At 33.4% G+C, this 18,381-nt stretch overlaps 2 protein-coding genes across 2 annotated transcripts in view; one reads left to right on the forward strand and one right to left on the reverse strand.

The window, feature by feature from the left end:
• The window catches only part of LOC106466796 (hydroxylysine kinase-like), a 17,414-nt gene extending 12,950 nt beyond the window's left edge, over positions 1-4,464 (forward strand). The window contains exons 5-8 of the mRNA XM_013927098.2: positions 612-745; positions 2,181-2,355; positions 2,697-2,956; positions 4,017-4,464. Of these exons, the coding sequence (XP_013782552.1) occupies positions 612-745; positions 2,181-2,355; positions 2,697-2,956; positions 4,017-4,208 (761 nt within the window). The 3' untranslated portion in view covers positions 4,209-4,464. The remainder of the gene's footprint in view (positions 1-611; positions 746-2,180; positions 2,356-2,696; positions 2,957-4,016) is intronic.
• Positions 4,465-5,432: 968 nt separating this feature from the next.
• The window catches only part of LOC106466793 (zinc finger RNA-binding protein-like), a 22,916-nt gene continuing 9,967 nt past the window's right edge, over positions 5,433-18,381 (reverse strand). The window contains exons 7-13 of the mRNA XM_022394873.1: positions 17,625-17,769; positions 12,475-12,560; positions 9,353-9,448; positions 7,508-7,619; positions 7,074-7,168; positions 6,185-6,323; positions 5,433-5,900 (exon numbers count right to left, since the gene is read on the reverse strand). Coding sequence (XP_022250581.1) covers positions 5,758-5,900; positions 6,185-6,323; positions 7,074-7,168; positions 7,508-7,619; positions 9,353-9,448; positions 12,475-12,560; positions 17,625-17,769 — 816 coding nt within the window. The 3' untranslated portion in view covers positions 5,433-5,757. The remainder of the gene's footprint in view (positions 5,901-6,184; positions 6,324-7,073; positions 7,169-7,507; positions 7,620-9,352; positions 9,449-12,474; positions 12,561-17,624; positions 17,770-18,381) is intronic.

The raw sequence follows: 18,381 nt of genomic DNA on the forward strand, positions 1-18,381 counted from the left end.
ATTCGGAAAGAATAAACCAGTTTTATTAAGTAAAGACTTGTGTCGCTAAAGTTTCGTCGGAACGAAGTTACGGAAAGTTAATTAACAAACGGAGACGTAACAGTATATAAGCCTGTGTGTGTGTCTTTTGTGTAATTTCTGTACTTTACGAATGGGAGTTTTTAATTTTTTGCTCAATCCGAAAGTTTAATGTAACGAAACAAAGACTAGTTTTGTTTTTTACCTGAGGGAAATGCAACAGGGATGGTGCTACGAATTTTATCATTTTTGGAGACTATCTTGCATATACTTTTGTTTGACATACGTCCTCATAATAATCTTCTTATAATTTAATCATTCAAGGAAAGTCTTTATGGGAATGTAAACAAAAAACAGTGTTCTTTTTTGTTTCACCGGAATGCATGCGGTTTAAAGTACTGACATTTGGTGTTAGCTAAAACCATATTTCATGTTTGTTACAGCGATATTAACCAGTTCTTTACATTTAGTGAAAATAGCCCATGACAACAACGAAGCTAAAACCTCAGAAGTCAAATTTATTAGTTTATTCACTAATTGTGAGATTGTGTAGTGTGGCAATGGTTGTGATATTTACAAACTACGGGATACAGGAACCCAATTGGATGAATTTGCAGTCCGGCTGTTTACCTTTTTACCTGGCACACCAATGATCAACGTACCTTATACTGAAGACGTACTTTTCCAGTTTGGTCAGTTTTTGGGTCGCTTTCATTCGTGTATTCAGGTAATAAGTTTGAAAACGTTCTATATATAATTAGTCTTAGTTGATTCGTTACTATTAATAGAGGTAGTGAACCTTTATAAAACGAGGCTTTTCAATCAATGAGTATCATAATTAAAAACGTCTGAGACAACATAATTGTATGATAGTCAAAAGTTACTAATTGTTTGGTTTGTAATAATAATAACATAAGGAGAAATGCATCACAGTGAGTAGCAGCGGCAGCCATAATTAGTTGTGAACTCTAGTACGGGAGAAATTTTGGGTCCCCTTCCCTACACAAATGTAGTATGATTATATACGGTAGAATACTGGTATCTGTTTGGATTAGAACTTGGTGGGCCCTTGTGCGTTACACAGCCTGCATACCATATATGGCCGCCACTGGTTAGTAGTGAATAATGAGTAAAAATGATAGAAATATTATCGGTATTGTTAGACCTGATCAGTGGCGGTCTGAGGGACAGGCAACCTATGGGGACATTCAGAAGACACTAATGAGATTTAATGTGACAGTTATGATTATATATTTACGCCGGGAAGAAGGGAGTGGGCCGGAAAAAGGAATCGTAGGAAGAATTATCCTTTTCTTTTTGAAAACAACATAGAAACTTTAATGAATATTTTTTAAATACTGAATATGAAATTTTAAACTGATAAAATCCTGGCAATTATGACATAAAAAAAGCGTCGAGAGCCAGCACGGGCTCCGAGGCAAACATCTCCGCCGGTCCCACTTTCTCTCTCTCTCTTTTAACATTTTAAAGAATTTATTAAAAATAAGATCCTAAATTAGGACAGCAACGAGCTCATAAACAAGGAAAAATCATAGCAGCAGCCGTTTTTACCTCACAGTATAAGAATAAAAACATTAATAAAGTAACAACAGATATCTATTAAATTTACAAAGTAACAAATACATATTAATTATTGTTCAAATTATTATTTCAATCATTCTTATTGTAGCAAGCGTCTATATGCAAAGAAAAGCCAAACTATGCTTTTTATGAATGAAGATAAGCCTAAAGGTGCTTTGCGGTCTTTATGGCTTAAACAGGTTTCATTCGCCCTGGCTCCTGGACATATAGTCAGGATTGTCTTGAAGTACAGCTGAATAAAAAAAAAAAAAGAAGATAGATATAGGTGGGATTGTGGGGGGGGGGGGAGCATTTTAAATGTTTGCCTATACCTAAGAATAATCTTTGAACGGACCTAGGCCTAATCGCATTACTATCAAGAGATGGGGGAGGGGGGTACTTAGGTGAATAAAGATCAAGTTAGGGGTACTTCAATCTAATAGCTGGGGCCACCGCACTGCCACGAAAGATCGCTTGCTAATTTGGTAGCAAGAAAGTTACTGACTTTCTTTAACCAGATGCACAAGATGAGACAAGCACCCAAATCACATTAATATTCCTTTGTATTCTTTCACCGACAGGGTTTTCACAGCAAGGTTTTAGAATCCCGAATCTCTATCTGGAGCTTGAACAAGGTCCCTTCTATCGAAGAATTTATGTTTGCTACAGAAGAAAAAGAAAAACGAGAACTTGTTATGGATATTATCGAAGCGTTTAAAAACAGAGTTTTATCGACAGTGGACACCCTTCCCCAAGGTAAAACTTTAGCACTGATAAATTATCATCATTATTTAGAATTGCAGATGCTACCTTAAAAAGAATTATATGTTATAATACAAAAGTTTGGGGCCGAGATTTCCATTATCAGATTTAAAACCTACGAATTGGACCATATAAGTATAAAATATCATTACTGAAATTAATTTATTTATTTACTAAGTTAGACTGTTAAAAATTATCAGTGGTTTTGTGCTATCAGATCTACTTAAGAGCTTTTCATTCGAATTACAAGCCCATATAAAGATTTTGAACATTATATATGCATTCTGATGACCTTTATTTTCACAATATTTCTATTTGTTTCATGTTACTCCTAGCAATTATTCACGGTGACTTTAACGAAAACAACGTGTTGGTACTTGTTGATGCCGAGAGTAAAATACCGCAATACAAAGTTTATGGTCTTTTGGACTTCGGGGATATTCATAAGGCACCACTGATGTTTGATGTAGCAATGATGATGGCATACGCCATGATTGAATGTACAACCATGGACCCTTTAATGGCTGCTGGTCACGCACTCGCTGGTTACCTGTCTGAAAAGACTCTTACCGAGGAAGAATCGTCACTTTTGCTGGTTCGTGTTTTCTTTTTATCCTAACCCTAAAATAACAACCACGAAAAAAGAAAATCAAGTTTTAATTTCCTATCAACAAATGTGTAATGATTAAAAGTTCTTTAAGAACAAAAACAATATTTATGTATTCGTTCAAATTGCCATAGAGCAGTAGTTTTCAAGCGTTACGAAGCCACGGAACCCTCTTATTTGATTCCTTCCTTCACGGAACTCAAGCCTTTAACTTACCCTAGATGAAAGTGACTAAATTCGTAACAATATTGTCAATGTAAAGTTGTAAATAAATATTGTTACGTATCTGCTTGTTTGATAACTTCCCGTAAAAATTCTCTCCGGGAAACTTCAGCGATACAAATCCCTTCTTAATTAAAACTAGTTTATTCTTTCTCGTTACAGACTTTGTAATACACTTAATTTCCACAGTCACTTTAACCTTAACTACTTTTATAAACACACGCTATAATTCACACACTTTACTTACGGTGCCTACTGTTCGCTTACCTCAATTCTATCTATCTCCGGCTTATATACTAAAAAAGAGGGCGTCTAGCAAACGCTGGGACATTCGTGAGGTTGACCGCTAAGTCACGATCCTTCTAGAAACTCCAGCGCGCATTATCTCAGTGTCGCGTGATTTCCGCTGTTGTAACAATATACATTAATATTAAGACTGAATACAAACTGACTTATGATTAATTTTAAAAGTATATTTAGTCTCTAACGGGCTACTATTCAATAATAGAAAAAATCCGCCATTACGTATTGTTGTGGGGGAACTCCTGCAGAATCGTGGATATTCCACGGAACAGTTTTAAAATTACCGCTATATATTATATGATATAGTAAAGCTTCCCGTCAACTCGACTGTCTTACCTAAGAGAAACTTTCTTTCAAATAATACACACAACAATGAATAGTGTTAATATAACATTGTAAAACACATTTTACGGTGTAATACTAATCATCCGGTAATAGAAATTCGTCGTAACACAAAGTTCTTCAAGATTAATCATTAGTACATTTTCAGTTTAATATCGTTTTGTTGTTCCGTTCTTTCCAGGTCTGCATGGCGGCACGTTGTTGTCAGTCTCTTGTGATGGGTGCCTACACCCACTACATGGATCCAACAAATTCGTACGTGCTACAAACTTCACGAAAAGGCTGGATATTACTCCGCAAGTTATGGAAGGCAGATTGGGACAGTTTATACAGCAGATGGAAAGACATCATTCGCTCCAAAAATAAAAAATAATCTTGAAACTTTTTATGCTTGTTTTGGGCAAGCCATAACGCAAGGTCGATGTTTGGATCAATCAACGAGTCAGTAAGAATGTCATAATTCTTGCTAGGCCTTAACTAGGTCTCTTTTTTTTTCTCAAACAAATGAATTTGATGTTCTTTTCTTTTGCTTAAACTTGAGTCTAGTAAGACTTACGACAGCCTTGTAGACTATTTCGACAACTCGTTGACCCATTACATTAGGGAAGCCTCGTAAATCAATTTTGGAACAGCTAACGTAATTATAATTGTGTCCAAAGCAACAAATAACTACTGAAGTTTTTAAGCCATATTTTCTGTTAGTTCAGTATGTACAAATTACTACTTTGTTGTAACCCATCACGAGTAGTTTGTAAATGGGTCCTTAAATTATGTACGTACAAATTACTACTTTGTTGTAACCGATTAAGATCTCTACATTTTCAGTTTTTTAATCCCTGCCTCGTAACCCATTTATTTTAAATTCACAGCTGAATGCATTAAATGTTAGTATAAGTAACATCTTATGAACAAATGTATACGATCACAGGGGGACATTTTTTTATATTAACCCCTTAACGAGCGAGTTTTTTTTTTGGAGTTCAAAGTTTGGCCAACTCCCATTGAATTTATGTTCTTACACATAGTATATTCCACGTTTACTTGATAATAAAAAATGATCTGAAATATGTTGCTGTTGTTACATTTCATTTTAACTCGAAGATCATTTATCTACCAGGTCAATAATGTTAGATAAATAGGAACCCCACTCTCCTGTCAAAATATTTAAGCAACGCTTTTCCTTCTTGTCATACAGTGGCAAATGGAAATATTTTCATTAAAGGATTGTGATCCTTCATCTAATTAATTATATTAACAATAGCCCCGAATTTAATTCAAATTTATTTGTTAAATTGACTTTAAAATATTTAGCTTAAATCAAACAAACTTGAGGTTACTTAATGAAAAGTTTGGAGTAATGTAAAAAATCCACTTTAAGTGAGAATTGAAGAAGTTGCTGGAAAGATAGCCAAAGAGTTGTGAAACATATGGACAATAGTGTTTATTGATGATCTAGAAGTCAAGGTAGTACACATTTTTGTCTCTTAAATAATAGGAATTAGAGCCTTTATTCCTGCTGTAATTGTCAGAGAATTCGTTCAAAACCTACACCCCCCTGATTATGAAGTGAAACTTAGAATAAAAAAAACAATATGGCTAGCTTTTTCTCAACATTTTATTTTCTACTTCTTGAAGGAAACAAACTTTTACCCTCAAAGAACTTATGCTTTTCCAAATGACCTGGAAAAAATAACACGAACTCCAAGTGATTTGGAAATAAAGTGAAGGAATGCTTAAAACAGTTTTTGTTCAAGGTCGAGGAGAGAGTTCATTATTTGATCTTTCTCAAACAGATATGCTGATATTCTGGTTATGAAACTACAAAATTAAATTAAAAACAACAAACCAGACAAAATACCACAAGCATAAAATAAATTGAACTACAACAGTCAATATGTTTTTGTTTTTTATCAACTGTTAGTTTAGTGTCTAATCTGGTAAGTGCAATAACTGACAAGAACAATTTCATGTATAAACTTCATCTTTTCATTCTTGTACAGCTGCTTCTGCCAACGTTTCAGGCTGTACTTGGTCACTGTTTTTTTAACCTTTTTTCCCTCCACTCCTAGTATCAGAGAAAACAAAAAAATATAATCACAGAATATAAAGCTTGACCTGAAATACATACAAACAATTCTATGTAATTATCATATATTGTGTCATTATTACCAAATTTTAATAATGAATATTCTAGTGACAAGCTGCGATAAAAACAGCTATGTTGTTGGATGAGAAGAGGGGTAAGTGAAAAAAATCATTTTCATACTCAGATATATGTATACTCATTTTACTTCAATAGTTAAAGGTTTTATTCTCTTTTAACAACAAAAATTACTACAAAGGCTGTACCTTCTTGCTTAGATTCTTCTCCAGTACTGTTATGACGTCTTTTTCGATTAAAACGTCCACGGACAAACTTAGGAAGAGGAAGTGGATCCATTCCTAGAACTTTATGTACTTGTCGAAATACCATCAATCGAAGGGCTTGCTAGAAACAAGGGGACAGAATAACATTTTATAAGTTAATACAAGTCTAGCAGCTGTATTTGACTCATGGCAAATTACTGAACATTTGACAGTCGAATACTGCCACAGTTATATTACCTCAAGATAAAGTCACATTTTGTGTAGAAGTTTCTTTAACCACAGAGAGAGAATGAAACTGATGTATGCTTGTATCCTGACATTGGAATACTGCCACAGTTATATTACCTCAAGATAAAGTCAGATTGTGTAGAAGTTTCTTTAACCACAGAGAATGAAACTGATGTATGCTTGTCTCCTCCTGACAGTGGAATACTGCCACAGTTATATTACCTCAAGATAAAGTCACATTGTGTAGAAGTTTCTTTAACCACAGAGAATGAAACTGATGCACGCTTATCTCCTCCTCCACAGTATCTGTGAAATCATGCACGGGTTGCTTAAACACAGTATTAAAAATCAATGTCTATATTGAGTTGAATTTCTCTAGAGTTCACCAAATTGTATGGTATAACATTAAGCACTGTTAGGACCTAGAAGAAAATTTTCATAAAGAGCAACTAACCTTCCTTATAATTTCAAACAACCTGTTTTCAAATAATTTTCCGTAGCTTAAAAATAATTCTAAGACGACAGAAATATTATTAAGAGCTTACTACAAAGTTAAGCACAGTTGTTTAATTAAATTATTTCATTATGTAAACTTTTAATTAATCAATAATGCCCGATATTTAAAATACATTTTAGCTATCACCTGTGCACTAGCAGCGAGATCTTCTCGATCCTGGTTGTTCAAATCTGCTACATCTACTGCGTCCTTCTCACAAGGATCCATAAGACCTGGACCACCTACACATTAAGAAAAGTTTTTTGTATTAAGATTAGGTAAAATATAAACCTATTTTCGCACAACCCTCCAAAATAATATTGTGAAGTTTTTAATATAATATTTTACATTTAGCATACTTTATTTATTAAAAATTTATGAATATGTGTACTTTATGTTTTGCTATTCATAAGCCACTCCTTGTAACTGGCTTTCATTGTTTTTAGTATTTCAATAATACCATGCTTGGTAATTATAATAAACAAAGCATATCATTTGACAAGTTAAATTTTTTCGTAAAACCTAGATTCACAATATACTAAAACTTGGGTTAGTTTTGTTCTTATCAAAAGAAGACTAACCTGGTAACAGAATGCCTCCACTCACAGCCTCGAACACTCTACGGAGAGCATCACCAGAACTCAGGGGCAACTGGGAACTACTTAAAACTTTTTCTACAAGCAACTCCATCGCCTGAAAAAAGTACATTGTATGTCAATCACACACATTCACGAGATGTTTATAAAGTTTTCTTATCAGTGTTTGTCAGGTTAATATTTCAAATGAATAAAGTAAACTTATCAGAAAATGGGAAGACATTCAATAAACAACTTTACATTCACATCAAGTGGTTGGGTCCCTTCAGGATATAAAAGCTATTTTTGGTCTAAATGCGTATAACTATATTGTATATTATACTGTTCTTTTAAAAACAAAGATTTGAAGGGTTCAGAAAAGACGTTTGTGTAGATTTAAGTATCATTCACAGTTGAACCTGTGGATAAAAAGGTTTAATTATTTTTTCGATTGTGACTTTAGCATAAAAGTGTTTACTTATGAAAAGGGGAATGACCGGTCTTGATGGGTATTTTCCTATAATATATGGTTTCTTGGGTGTTCAATTTTGTTAGAAAGGAATTTACATGTTAGGATTTGGAAAAAATTCAAGGGACAGTCATTGTTTATTAGAATGTTCTTTAACGTGATTATTTCAGAATGAAGTGAGGGGTAACCACAATGGTTGCCATATGCTCTACGGAGAAGACCGAGCATAAGATCATATTTAAGAGAGTTCGGAATAAACCTTTAAAACGAGTATGTAAGCCTGTACATGTTTTCTTACAATAAACAGATATTGTAAACTAGTTATCTAATCCGTTTAACTGATATCAAGAAAAGGCTATTTTTCATTTTCTTTAGCTTCTCTAAAAAAGATTAACGTTGGGGTTCTTAGAATATAAATACTCTAGGACTTTTTTTTTAACGTGATCATGTATAATGGTAAATATTTTACTTAATCTATATATTAGCTGGTTTATGATTTCATTGTTCGTATTATGTTATTAATAATGGCTTCCAAGTTAACCAAATCAATGAATAACACAGTCAAACCTACTTAGTTAAAAAACAACTCATGTTAATGGTTGGTTTATTATAAACCCATTTCAGAAACTGAGAGCTTGAACATTATTCACTATACAAATTAAATACTGTGCTACGAGGATACCCTATCTAAAACTACTTATCTTATTGAAAATACCTAATAATGGAAATGTAAGATTAGGTAAAACAATAAAATATGATGTAAAATAATAACAGACGGATCTCTTCATATGAAACACTACATTATAATCTAAGAAATCTCAGGAAGCATAATACTCAACACTCGAGTATCAATGTTTGCAACTACAGAAAATATAAAGTTACTTGTATTGTTTAAAAAAAACAAATTAAGTGTATGTTTGTCAGAGTATACCATTTCAAAAACTAAGCCAAACATATGAGCACCCATCTCACAACTTAAATATTCTGAATGTATTACTTTAAAATTATAACACAATAATATTGTTCTCAGGAGGCTTTAAACTACACATTTTATAACATTACTAACCCTTATTATTATGTTAGTACAGTAGTCATATCTGGAAGGTTTGAAAAGATTACTTTTTCACTAAAAGCATAAACAAGTGATGGGAATAAAAGTTTTATATATCATAAGAAATATAATCAAACATTTATTATTCTGATATTCCTTTTTAATAACTAATCCAAAACGTATCAATTTTACGTCTTGTCTATTTCAATTCACTTTGGCAAAACAAGTGGAAAATATTTACAAAATAAGATAGACTGAAGCAAGTTAGGAAAGTTGTTAAAATTTTTAATAGAATCATGCGTCGGCTGTTTTAAGATAACATCACACCTACCCAGCTAGAAAGTCGTCCCCAAGTTGGCAGCCGTCGACGCAAATCTTGGAGAATTCGAATTACCACCACACAGGAATGAAGACCACTGGCTTTAGCCTAGAGAGTTCATTGGTTATAAATATCGAAAAATATAAAGAACAAGTATAATAATTTTATTAACAAATAAAATAAGTGCAGCTCAACCAGAAGAAAAAAAACATCTTTAAAAAATGTGTATATTTCTAATCATTTTAATGGAATTATTCTTTATATGAATAAGATAGACCATTGAGAAGAGCACAGTTAGAACTGTCAATCAATCAAATACACTATCCTACCAAAAGTCATGGGACACACCTCTGACTGCGGGAAAACGGGTGTGACGATGAAATATGCAAACATTTTGGCCTATAAAGGTGATCAGTAGTTCGTTCTGAAGTCATTTTGAACTTGTACACCGAACGACGAGTACATGTAAAGAGCTAACAGCTTTAGAGGGGAAGGATAGTTGGATGTCATCTGGGGGAAATGTCTGTACGTGCTATTGTGCAACAATTAAACATTCCCAGGTCGACAATTGGCAACGTCCTGAAGAAATGGAAGTCCACAGGTGACAATGAGCCCAAGAAACAACTACGTAGGCGTAAAATACTGACAGACAGGAACCGACGCACCTTGAAAAGGGCTGGTTACCTCATCTCACCATCAGAATAGAGAATCTGTGTTTGGAGATGCTAGCAGCCACAGGCAATCCTACAAGTGTTTCCACGACACGACGAGCTGCATGCCATGAATTTTCATGAAAGAGCTGCAGCCCACAAGCCATTGATAACAAAAAACAAATACATACCATCGACTGGCATGGGGCAAGGCACACCGAACATGGGCCATAGATCAATGGCATTCAGTCCTGTGGAGCGACGAGTCATGCTACATGCTCTTCCAATATGATGGAAGTGTTATGATATGGAGGATGCCTGATGAACGCTTATTACCCAAGTGTATCCACTGGTTGCAGTGCATGAATCCATAAATGCTGAGTCCCACATTGATGCTCTGAACAATTCTGTGTGCCCTACATTGTGGTAATTTTATGGTACCAGCCCTTACACCTTCCAACATTATAACACTCTCTGTCACAAAACAACGACTGTGAACACATGGTTTGAAGAGAATAACACTGCAGAGCCCTGACCTCAACCTGATAGAACATCTTTAGGATGAACTGGAACACAGAATTAGGGCAAAGCCAAGATGGCCCTCTTCAGTAGTGGAGCTTAACAATGCTTTAAAAGAGGAGTGGATCATAATACCACTAGCTTTCTACCAGAAATTAATAGACAGTCTTCCACGATTCAATGAAGCAGTCATTAAGGTCAAATGCAAGCCAACACACTATTAATTTCTTGGAATAGAGAGTTGTTTTATTCATAACTACTCTTGTTCCATGACTTTTGGTAGGATAGTGTATGTTGACTACCTTACATTTGGAGAAAAAGAAAAAAAAAGTTATAAATCAATATTCATTGAATGTTAATTAATTGAAATAAATTATTTTTTTAACACTGAGTTGAAGATTTAACAACTGTGAATGTTTTTAAAAGTTAACATTCACTTAAGTATGTTAATGAAAAAATTAAAAAGATCTAATCTCTCGAACAAGTTCATAACCAACAAACATTTCAGATGCAAGGTTGCACGGAGTCTATTACAAAATCAGATAACTACAAAAAATACAAAACCTGTAAATATCAGATATTTCGATTCATTTTTGAAGGTTTAACGGGCTTTCTATAATTATCTGAATTTGTTTGTATACACACACTATGAAATATTAGTTAAAGTCTACCTGCACTAGTAAGTCAAAAACTTCCATGATGAATGAAAATATCTTAAAACCTAGAATCAATAATAGCAGCAGACATAATTTGTGCATTTTTGTACGTGTATCTATAGATAAAAGTGTCAGATACTGCCAGTAAAACCTGTTTTTTTTATTAGGTGTTTTGGACAACCTTCCTCCTACACATTACCTATAAACTTCTATCATGATTTTGGTAAGATTGTGTTTAGGATGTACTTGTCAGTATGCATTCTGAGTTTCTATGTTTTAATATTAATAGAAAATAATATTTTAGTAATATTCCCAACTGTTGTAACCTGTACGTTTTTGTTTCCTTAAATCGAGTGGAAGTTGTGAAATGAATAAAATCACACCTAAACACCAGAAGAATGCATGCTTCTTATATACCAAAATAATTTCACTAATATTACATATACATTAATGTATTTGTTTATTAAGAACTTGGCAGTTATAATGGTTTTCCTTTTCTAGATGCAAAAAGCTTTTATTATACTTAGGCTATTTTCTTTAAATACTCCAACCTATTAGAATTGAGCAATAATCTTTTCTTTCTTATTGGCTGTTACATCTTTATACAAATATGAATGATACTACAAACTTGTCTTGTACTACACTAATGCCAAATTCAATCATGATACATAAGATATTATTTCAAAATATCTTTCCAGAGGCATAAAATAAACATTAAGCATGCATTCTTTATGCATCTGTATGAACACTCGGGCTTCGTGTGTTTAAAACGTGATTACTACAGGTGGAATTTGAACTGGCTGTGACCTATGACTTTCCAGCCTCATGTGCAGTGAGATCAGGTCATTTTTTGACCTCCAGTCCATACTCTACAGCAGGGAAATGTGTTCTGAACAACATCTCATGGTACAACACACTCTTAACAGACAAACCCTTCAACTAGTGCTTGTTTATGTTGTTCTTTAAAAGAAATGTGATTTTACACAAAGACAAGTCTGGAAAACATTCTTCATAAAAACCACCTCGTATGTTACAGACACTAATACTGTTAAGACACATTTTTGATGAATTTAATTTCCTAAAACATTAGAGTAAAAGCTTGATATTTGTAAAATAATATATATTTTTTCGTTTAAAAAAGATTGTAGAATTGTTGAGACTTAAGTTTTCAGAAGAATGTTACTGAGACTTGCCTAAAGATGGCAGCAGTGTTCATATGACATATCTACCTGCTGCAGGAAGTGAACAAAAGGTAATGAACAAATGAGAAGCACATGGACAAGAGGCTGAAAAGTAGAACTGTGCAAACCTGGAACCACTTGGCATGTCTCAAGGCGGCCAAGGCATCCAGGCATTTCTGCCTGTCCAACACATCCGGTGGGTCTTTTACATTCTCTAGAAATCAGATGACAGAAGATGGTCAATGGCAGGGCCACACCAGATGAAGGGTGTTTGACCTCCCATGGACACAGTGCATCTCAAATTAAGAAAGTACAAAACAAGTGACAGGTAGCAATGCTTCACAACTCGTAAATTTAACATTCTAAATTTCAGACAGGTATCGGCCAGTAAACTTAATCCCCAAATATTATGATTAATTACTGTAACTTTATTATACTTTACACCTAATGTTTGGTGTCAATATGTTTGATCTAAAAAATACTATACTGTTATAACAACAACAAAAATCTCAAAATGATGGAGTACTTTATACTAAACACACTTTTGGGAAGAGAAAGTACCTATCTGAAAGTAACTTAACTTTTGAGTTCAAACTACTAATTGTATAAAGTTGTTAAGTATTGTTTATTTTCTATTAAAGATAATTAAAATAAAATAGCAGACAAATATTAAATGCTTGGTTCTCAACTTAACAGTCATTATGCAGAGGTAATTGAAAAAAATAAAAACCTGCAAAAAACATGTTTACGTAATCACACAACAAAAAAGTAATGCCGAGAAACACTGTGCCCAGTGTGTAGAGATCAAATAACCTTCCCAGCTACAGATTCTGTACACTCTTCACTCTTGTTGAAGTTGGTACTAAAAGTAGGACTGCTGACTCTGTACATTTGGACTGGACAAAAAATACAGGTTATACAAAGTAAACAATTCTTTAAATGGACTTATTAAACCAGGAGTTACAGCTAATAAACACATTACTTAATATGAAAGTTTTGTTTTTAAATTACGGCTCCAGCCATTATGGCTGTAACCATTGAAATCCTCACATCCTACAGTATCCTGTTTGTTCAGCCGCTTCACTGGTCTAACTATTGTTTTTCTCTCTCTCCTATGAATATAATCATAATTTCTGATCATTTATGAGGAAACAATCACTGTTTCAGAGTCAACCAACAGGTAACCTTAGATTATATCACAACAATAAAACAAAAATGTTTGTTAATAAAATTTTCAGCTCCATAAAACATCTGAGCAGCTCGATGACTACCAAGTTCTAAATTCAAAATATAAGATTGAAAGAAAAGCCTAGTAATAACTGAGTATTCACACTACAGGAGTGTAGAACAAATGTTACTAAACACTGTAGTTGTTCAAACTATATTTGATGCATTGGAGTGTCTCTCGATTGACTACAAAATAATGTGTGAACATTTAGATCAGCAAACAATATACAAACCACTGAACTTATAGTACAATTACCTTATTTCTTAGCTTTGATATGCCTTAATACTGACCCCCCTCAGGGTTTCTATATTTGAACTTCAATAATTTTTCCTTTATGTCTTTTGTAACAATGTGTGCATGTTTACAAGCTTAACGCATTCCCGAGCTACTTTCTTTTTAAGTCTTTATGGTGCAATGCCTTTACAACTTCAACCTGCTTACTTTCTTATCAGTTTACATGATCCATTTTCTCTGCATATATCTAGAAAGTTTGGTTTGAGCTATAATTTATAAACTTCTAAAAAGCTACTCAAGAGCTATCTGCATTAGCCATCTCTAATTTTGAAACGATAGACCAGAGAGAAGGCAACTACTCAACAGAACCCACACCCAACTCTTAAGCTTCTTTTTTACAAATGAAAAGTAGGACTGACCATCACATTATAATGCCCCAAAGGCTGAAAAGGGCGAGCCTATTTGTTAACAGATTGGAAGTTGAACACACTAACCATCAATTCATGCCAGGACTGATGTTTTAGATGTATGATCTTTTGACATTATAGCCGTAAATAGAATCCAACAAGTTACTCCGAAAAAGCATTTTATTAACAAGCCCAATATTGTTCTGTGAAAATATGAGGATGATTCAGGCAAGCATACAAAATGCTTAAAAACAGGGTATTAGAAGCAAAACAATGGACGAATTAAGGTACAAGACAAGCATACAAAACGCTTAAAAACAGGGTATTAGAAGCAAAACAACGGACGAATTAAGGTACAAGACAAGCATACAAAATATTGGCAACTAGGGTATTATATGGATGGAAGAGGTTTGCCAATGACTACAACAGATAATAAAGTAACTTTGTTTATAATCCTTTGTTAAGAAGAGTTGTTTTAAATAAATATTTCGTACAACTTCTTAAAAAATGTAATGAGTTATTAAACAAGAAAACAAATCCTCTTCTCTTGACAGAGCTATAAGGTAATTCTGCATAATTTTACTGTTGTTGTAAAGTTAGTAAGAAGATGATCAACTACACAATAATAAATGCGCCAGTACTTCTCAATTACACGTACTATCAGTAACGTTTACCTACACTGCAGCTAATTTTAATCACGAATCTCCTTTTTTTTTCATCAAAATAAATGAAAGAATCTTTCAAACTTAAAACCAGATTTTAAGAAACTATGTAGTTTAAACTACTGTTTTCTGTGTTTCTTGTGAGATGTTAAGATTAACAGACAAAACAGGCAAGTTGGGTGTACAGCCTAATACATCGCATCAAAACTGGCAAATTGGGTGTACAGCCTAATATATCGCAACAAAACAGGCAAGCTGGGTGTTCATCCTAACATTTCACATTAAAACTGGCAAGTTGGGTGTTCAGCCTAACATCTCACATCAAAACTGGCTAGCTGAGTGTTCATCCTAACATCTCACATCAAAACTGGCAAGTTGGGTGTTCATCCTAACATCTCACATCAAAACTGGCAAGTTGGGTGCACCCAACTTGCCAGTTTTGATGTAATATGTTAGGATGTACACCCAACTTGCCAGTTTTGATGTGAGATGTTAGGATGTATGAACACCCAACTTGCCAGTTTTGATGTGAGATGTTAGGATGAACACCCAGCTTGCCTGTTTTGATGCGATATATTAGGCTGTACACCAAACTTGCTAGTTTTGATGTGAGATGTTAGGATGAACACCCAGCTTGCCTGTTTTGATGCGATATATTAGGCTGTACACCCAACTTGCCAGTTTTGATGTGAGATGTTAGGATGAACACCCAGCTTGCCAGTTTTGATGTGAGATGTTAGGATGAATCCTAACATCTCACATCAAAACTGGCAAGTTGGGTGTACAGCCTAATATATCGCATCAAAACAGGCAAGCTGGGTGTTCATCCTAACATCTCACATCAAAACTGGCAAGTTGGGTGTACAGCCTAATATATCGCATCAAAACAGGCAAGCTGGGTGTTCATCCTAACATCTCACATCAAAACTAGCAAGTTTGGTGTTCATCCTACCATCTCACATCAAAACTGGCAAGCTGAGTGTTCATCCTAACATCTCACATCAAAACTGGCAAGTTGGGTGTACATCCTAACATCTCACATCAAAACTGGCAAGTTGGGTGTACATCCTAACATATTACATCAAAACTGGCAAGCTGAGTGTTCATCCTAACATCTCACATCAAAACTGGCAAGTTGGGTGTACATCCTAACATATTACATCAAAACTGGCAAGCTGAGTGCTAAAAAGTTTAAGAAAATGCATTGATGTTGTTGAAAAGTAACCCTAACATTTTATAAAAAAACAGGAAAAACTTTTAAAATGTGGGTTAATTCAAACATTTTAGCAGCATACAAGCAGAAATTAGCCCCTTTTCTCAAAGTAAAATTGTGAAATAGTCTGTACTAGAATGTTGCATACCATTAGTTATTACCTAATGTGTAATAAACAGAGCCTCTATCAGCCTTACACAACCATAGAACAGAAGGTACAAAAATGTTCAAAACCTTAACAAAACTAGTTAATTAATTACACAACACTGTAGTGGTATATATAATCTACTATAAACAAATGATCTGTACAACTAGTGTAATTAATTACACAACACTGTACTGGTATATATATATATATAATTACTATAAACAAATGATCTGTACCATTAGTGTAATTAATTATACAACACTGTACTGGTATATATAATCTACTATAAACAAATGATCTGTACAACTAGTGTAATTAATTATACAACACTGTACTGGTATATATATAATCTACTACAAACAAATGATCTGTACCATTAGTGTAATTAATTACACAACACTGTACTGGTATATATAATCTACTATAAACAAATGATCTGTACAACTAGTGTAATTAATTACACAACACTGTACTGGTATATATATATATAATTACTATAAACAAATGATCTGTACCATTAGTGTAATTAATTATACAACACTGTACTGGTATATATATAATCTACTATAAACAAATGATCTGTACCACTAGTGTAATTAATTACACAACACAGTACTGGTATATATATATATATATATATAATAAATGTACTACAAACAAGTGACCCGTTATTGAACACAAATTCTATATAGCAAAAAGATGGAATGCAAAATCAAAATATCTATTTTAATTGACAGAAAACAAGCTAGCATTAATAAATACAAAAAACTGGCCTATGTGAAGCAACATGTATAAGGATTTTCACACTGTACTGTGGTAACAAATATATCTTTTGTTAACATTTGACTTTAATACAGATAGACATTTATTTATGGATCCATGTTATGTGAACAAGTATTATTTTGTAAGTATGTTCCATCACTGTTTAGCTAAACCATTAACAGTGCTCTGCAGTTAAAAATGTTGAGTTATAAGAATATTATTCTGGAGACAGAGGTAGGATTAAATTTAGCTTTCAAAAACATACGAACATAAATTAATTTTTAATTTTAAAATAGTTTTATAATTTAAAGAAAATTTTCCAGAAATGAAAATCAGGTTAAGTAAAAAATCCAAAAATTCTGCACCTTTTATTGTATAAAAAATATATATTCTACTTTGGACTCAATCTAAAGTAAATAACTTTATCACAATGAGCTGCTCAGAATTTGAAATACCCAATCCATTTACACACATACGCTAGTATAGTTACATGTAATAAATTCTGACCATTTCTTCATCTTACAAATCCTGTTGGTTTACTCGTATAAAAATGCATATAATGTTATTATAAAATTAATTAATCCAGCCTATCAGTAAACCAGCAATGGGTTACTGTTGTCCTACCAGCACTTGCTCCATCATCACCACTTTTTCTCATGACAGGTGATGTCAGGGTCACAGTGACAGTGACATTTTGTTCAGCCAAAACAGTGACGGCAGCCTCCTCAACACACAATTTGACTTCATAGCTGTCTTCCGGAGCCACAACCTAATTATTTAACATATACACTATATACGTCTAAAACAGCAAACAATCACAACACAGATAATTTTAAACATTAATAGAATCTTATCTACTCCTTAATCATGATTCATATTAAACCTTTTACTGCTGTTATAGCTCTTCCACTTATGCTCCTGTGAGGAATAACTTCTGGTACTATTAATACAGCTAACTTTCTAGGCATTAAAAATGTTAAACCACAAGATGGTTTATTGTGAGCTACAACAGCATGGACTTGTAACCTAAATCATGGTTTTATAAATGCATATAATTTTAAGAAATTTCAACCATTAAAAAAAAAGTAAAGAGTTTCTTTCTTTTTTGGACAACTCTTTAGTTACTGAAATTCAAACATATCGTTTCACATAAATATATTGAATGTGTTACAATTATCACAACTAATCTGATTACACATAAATATATTGAATGTGTTACAATTATCACAACTAATCTGATTACACATAAATAGATTGAATGTGTTACAATTATCACAACTAATCTGATTACACATAAATAGATTGAATGTGTTACAATTATCACAACTAATCTGATTACACATAAATAGATTGAATGTGTTACAATTATCACAACTAATCT

The sequence above is a fragment of the Limulus polyphemus genome, unplaced genomic scaffold (genome assembly GCF_000517525.1).
Source record: "Limulus polyphemus unplaced genomic scaffold, Limulus_polyphemus-2.1.2 Scaffold2382, whole genome shotgun sequence".
Taxonomy (NCBI): domain Eukaryota; kingdom Metazoa; phylum Arthropoda; class Merostomata; order Xiphosura; family Limulidae; genus Limulus; species Limulus polyphemus.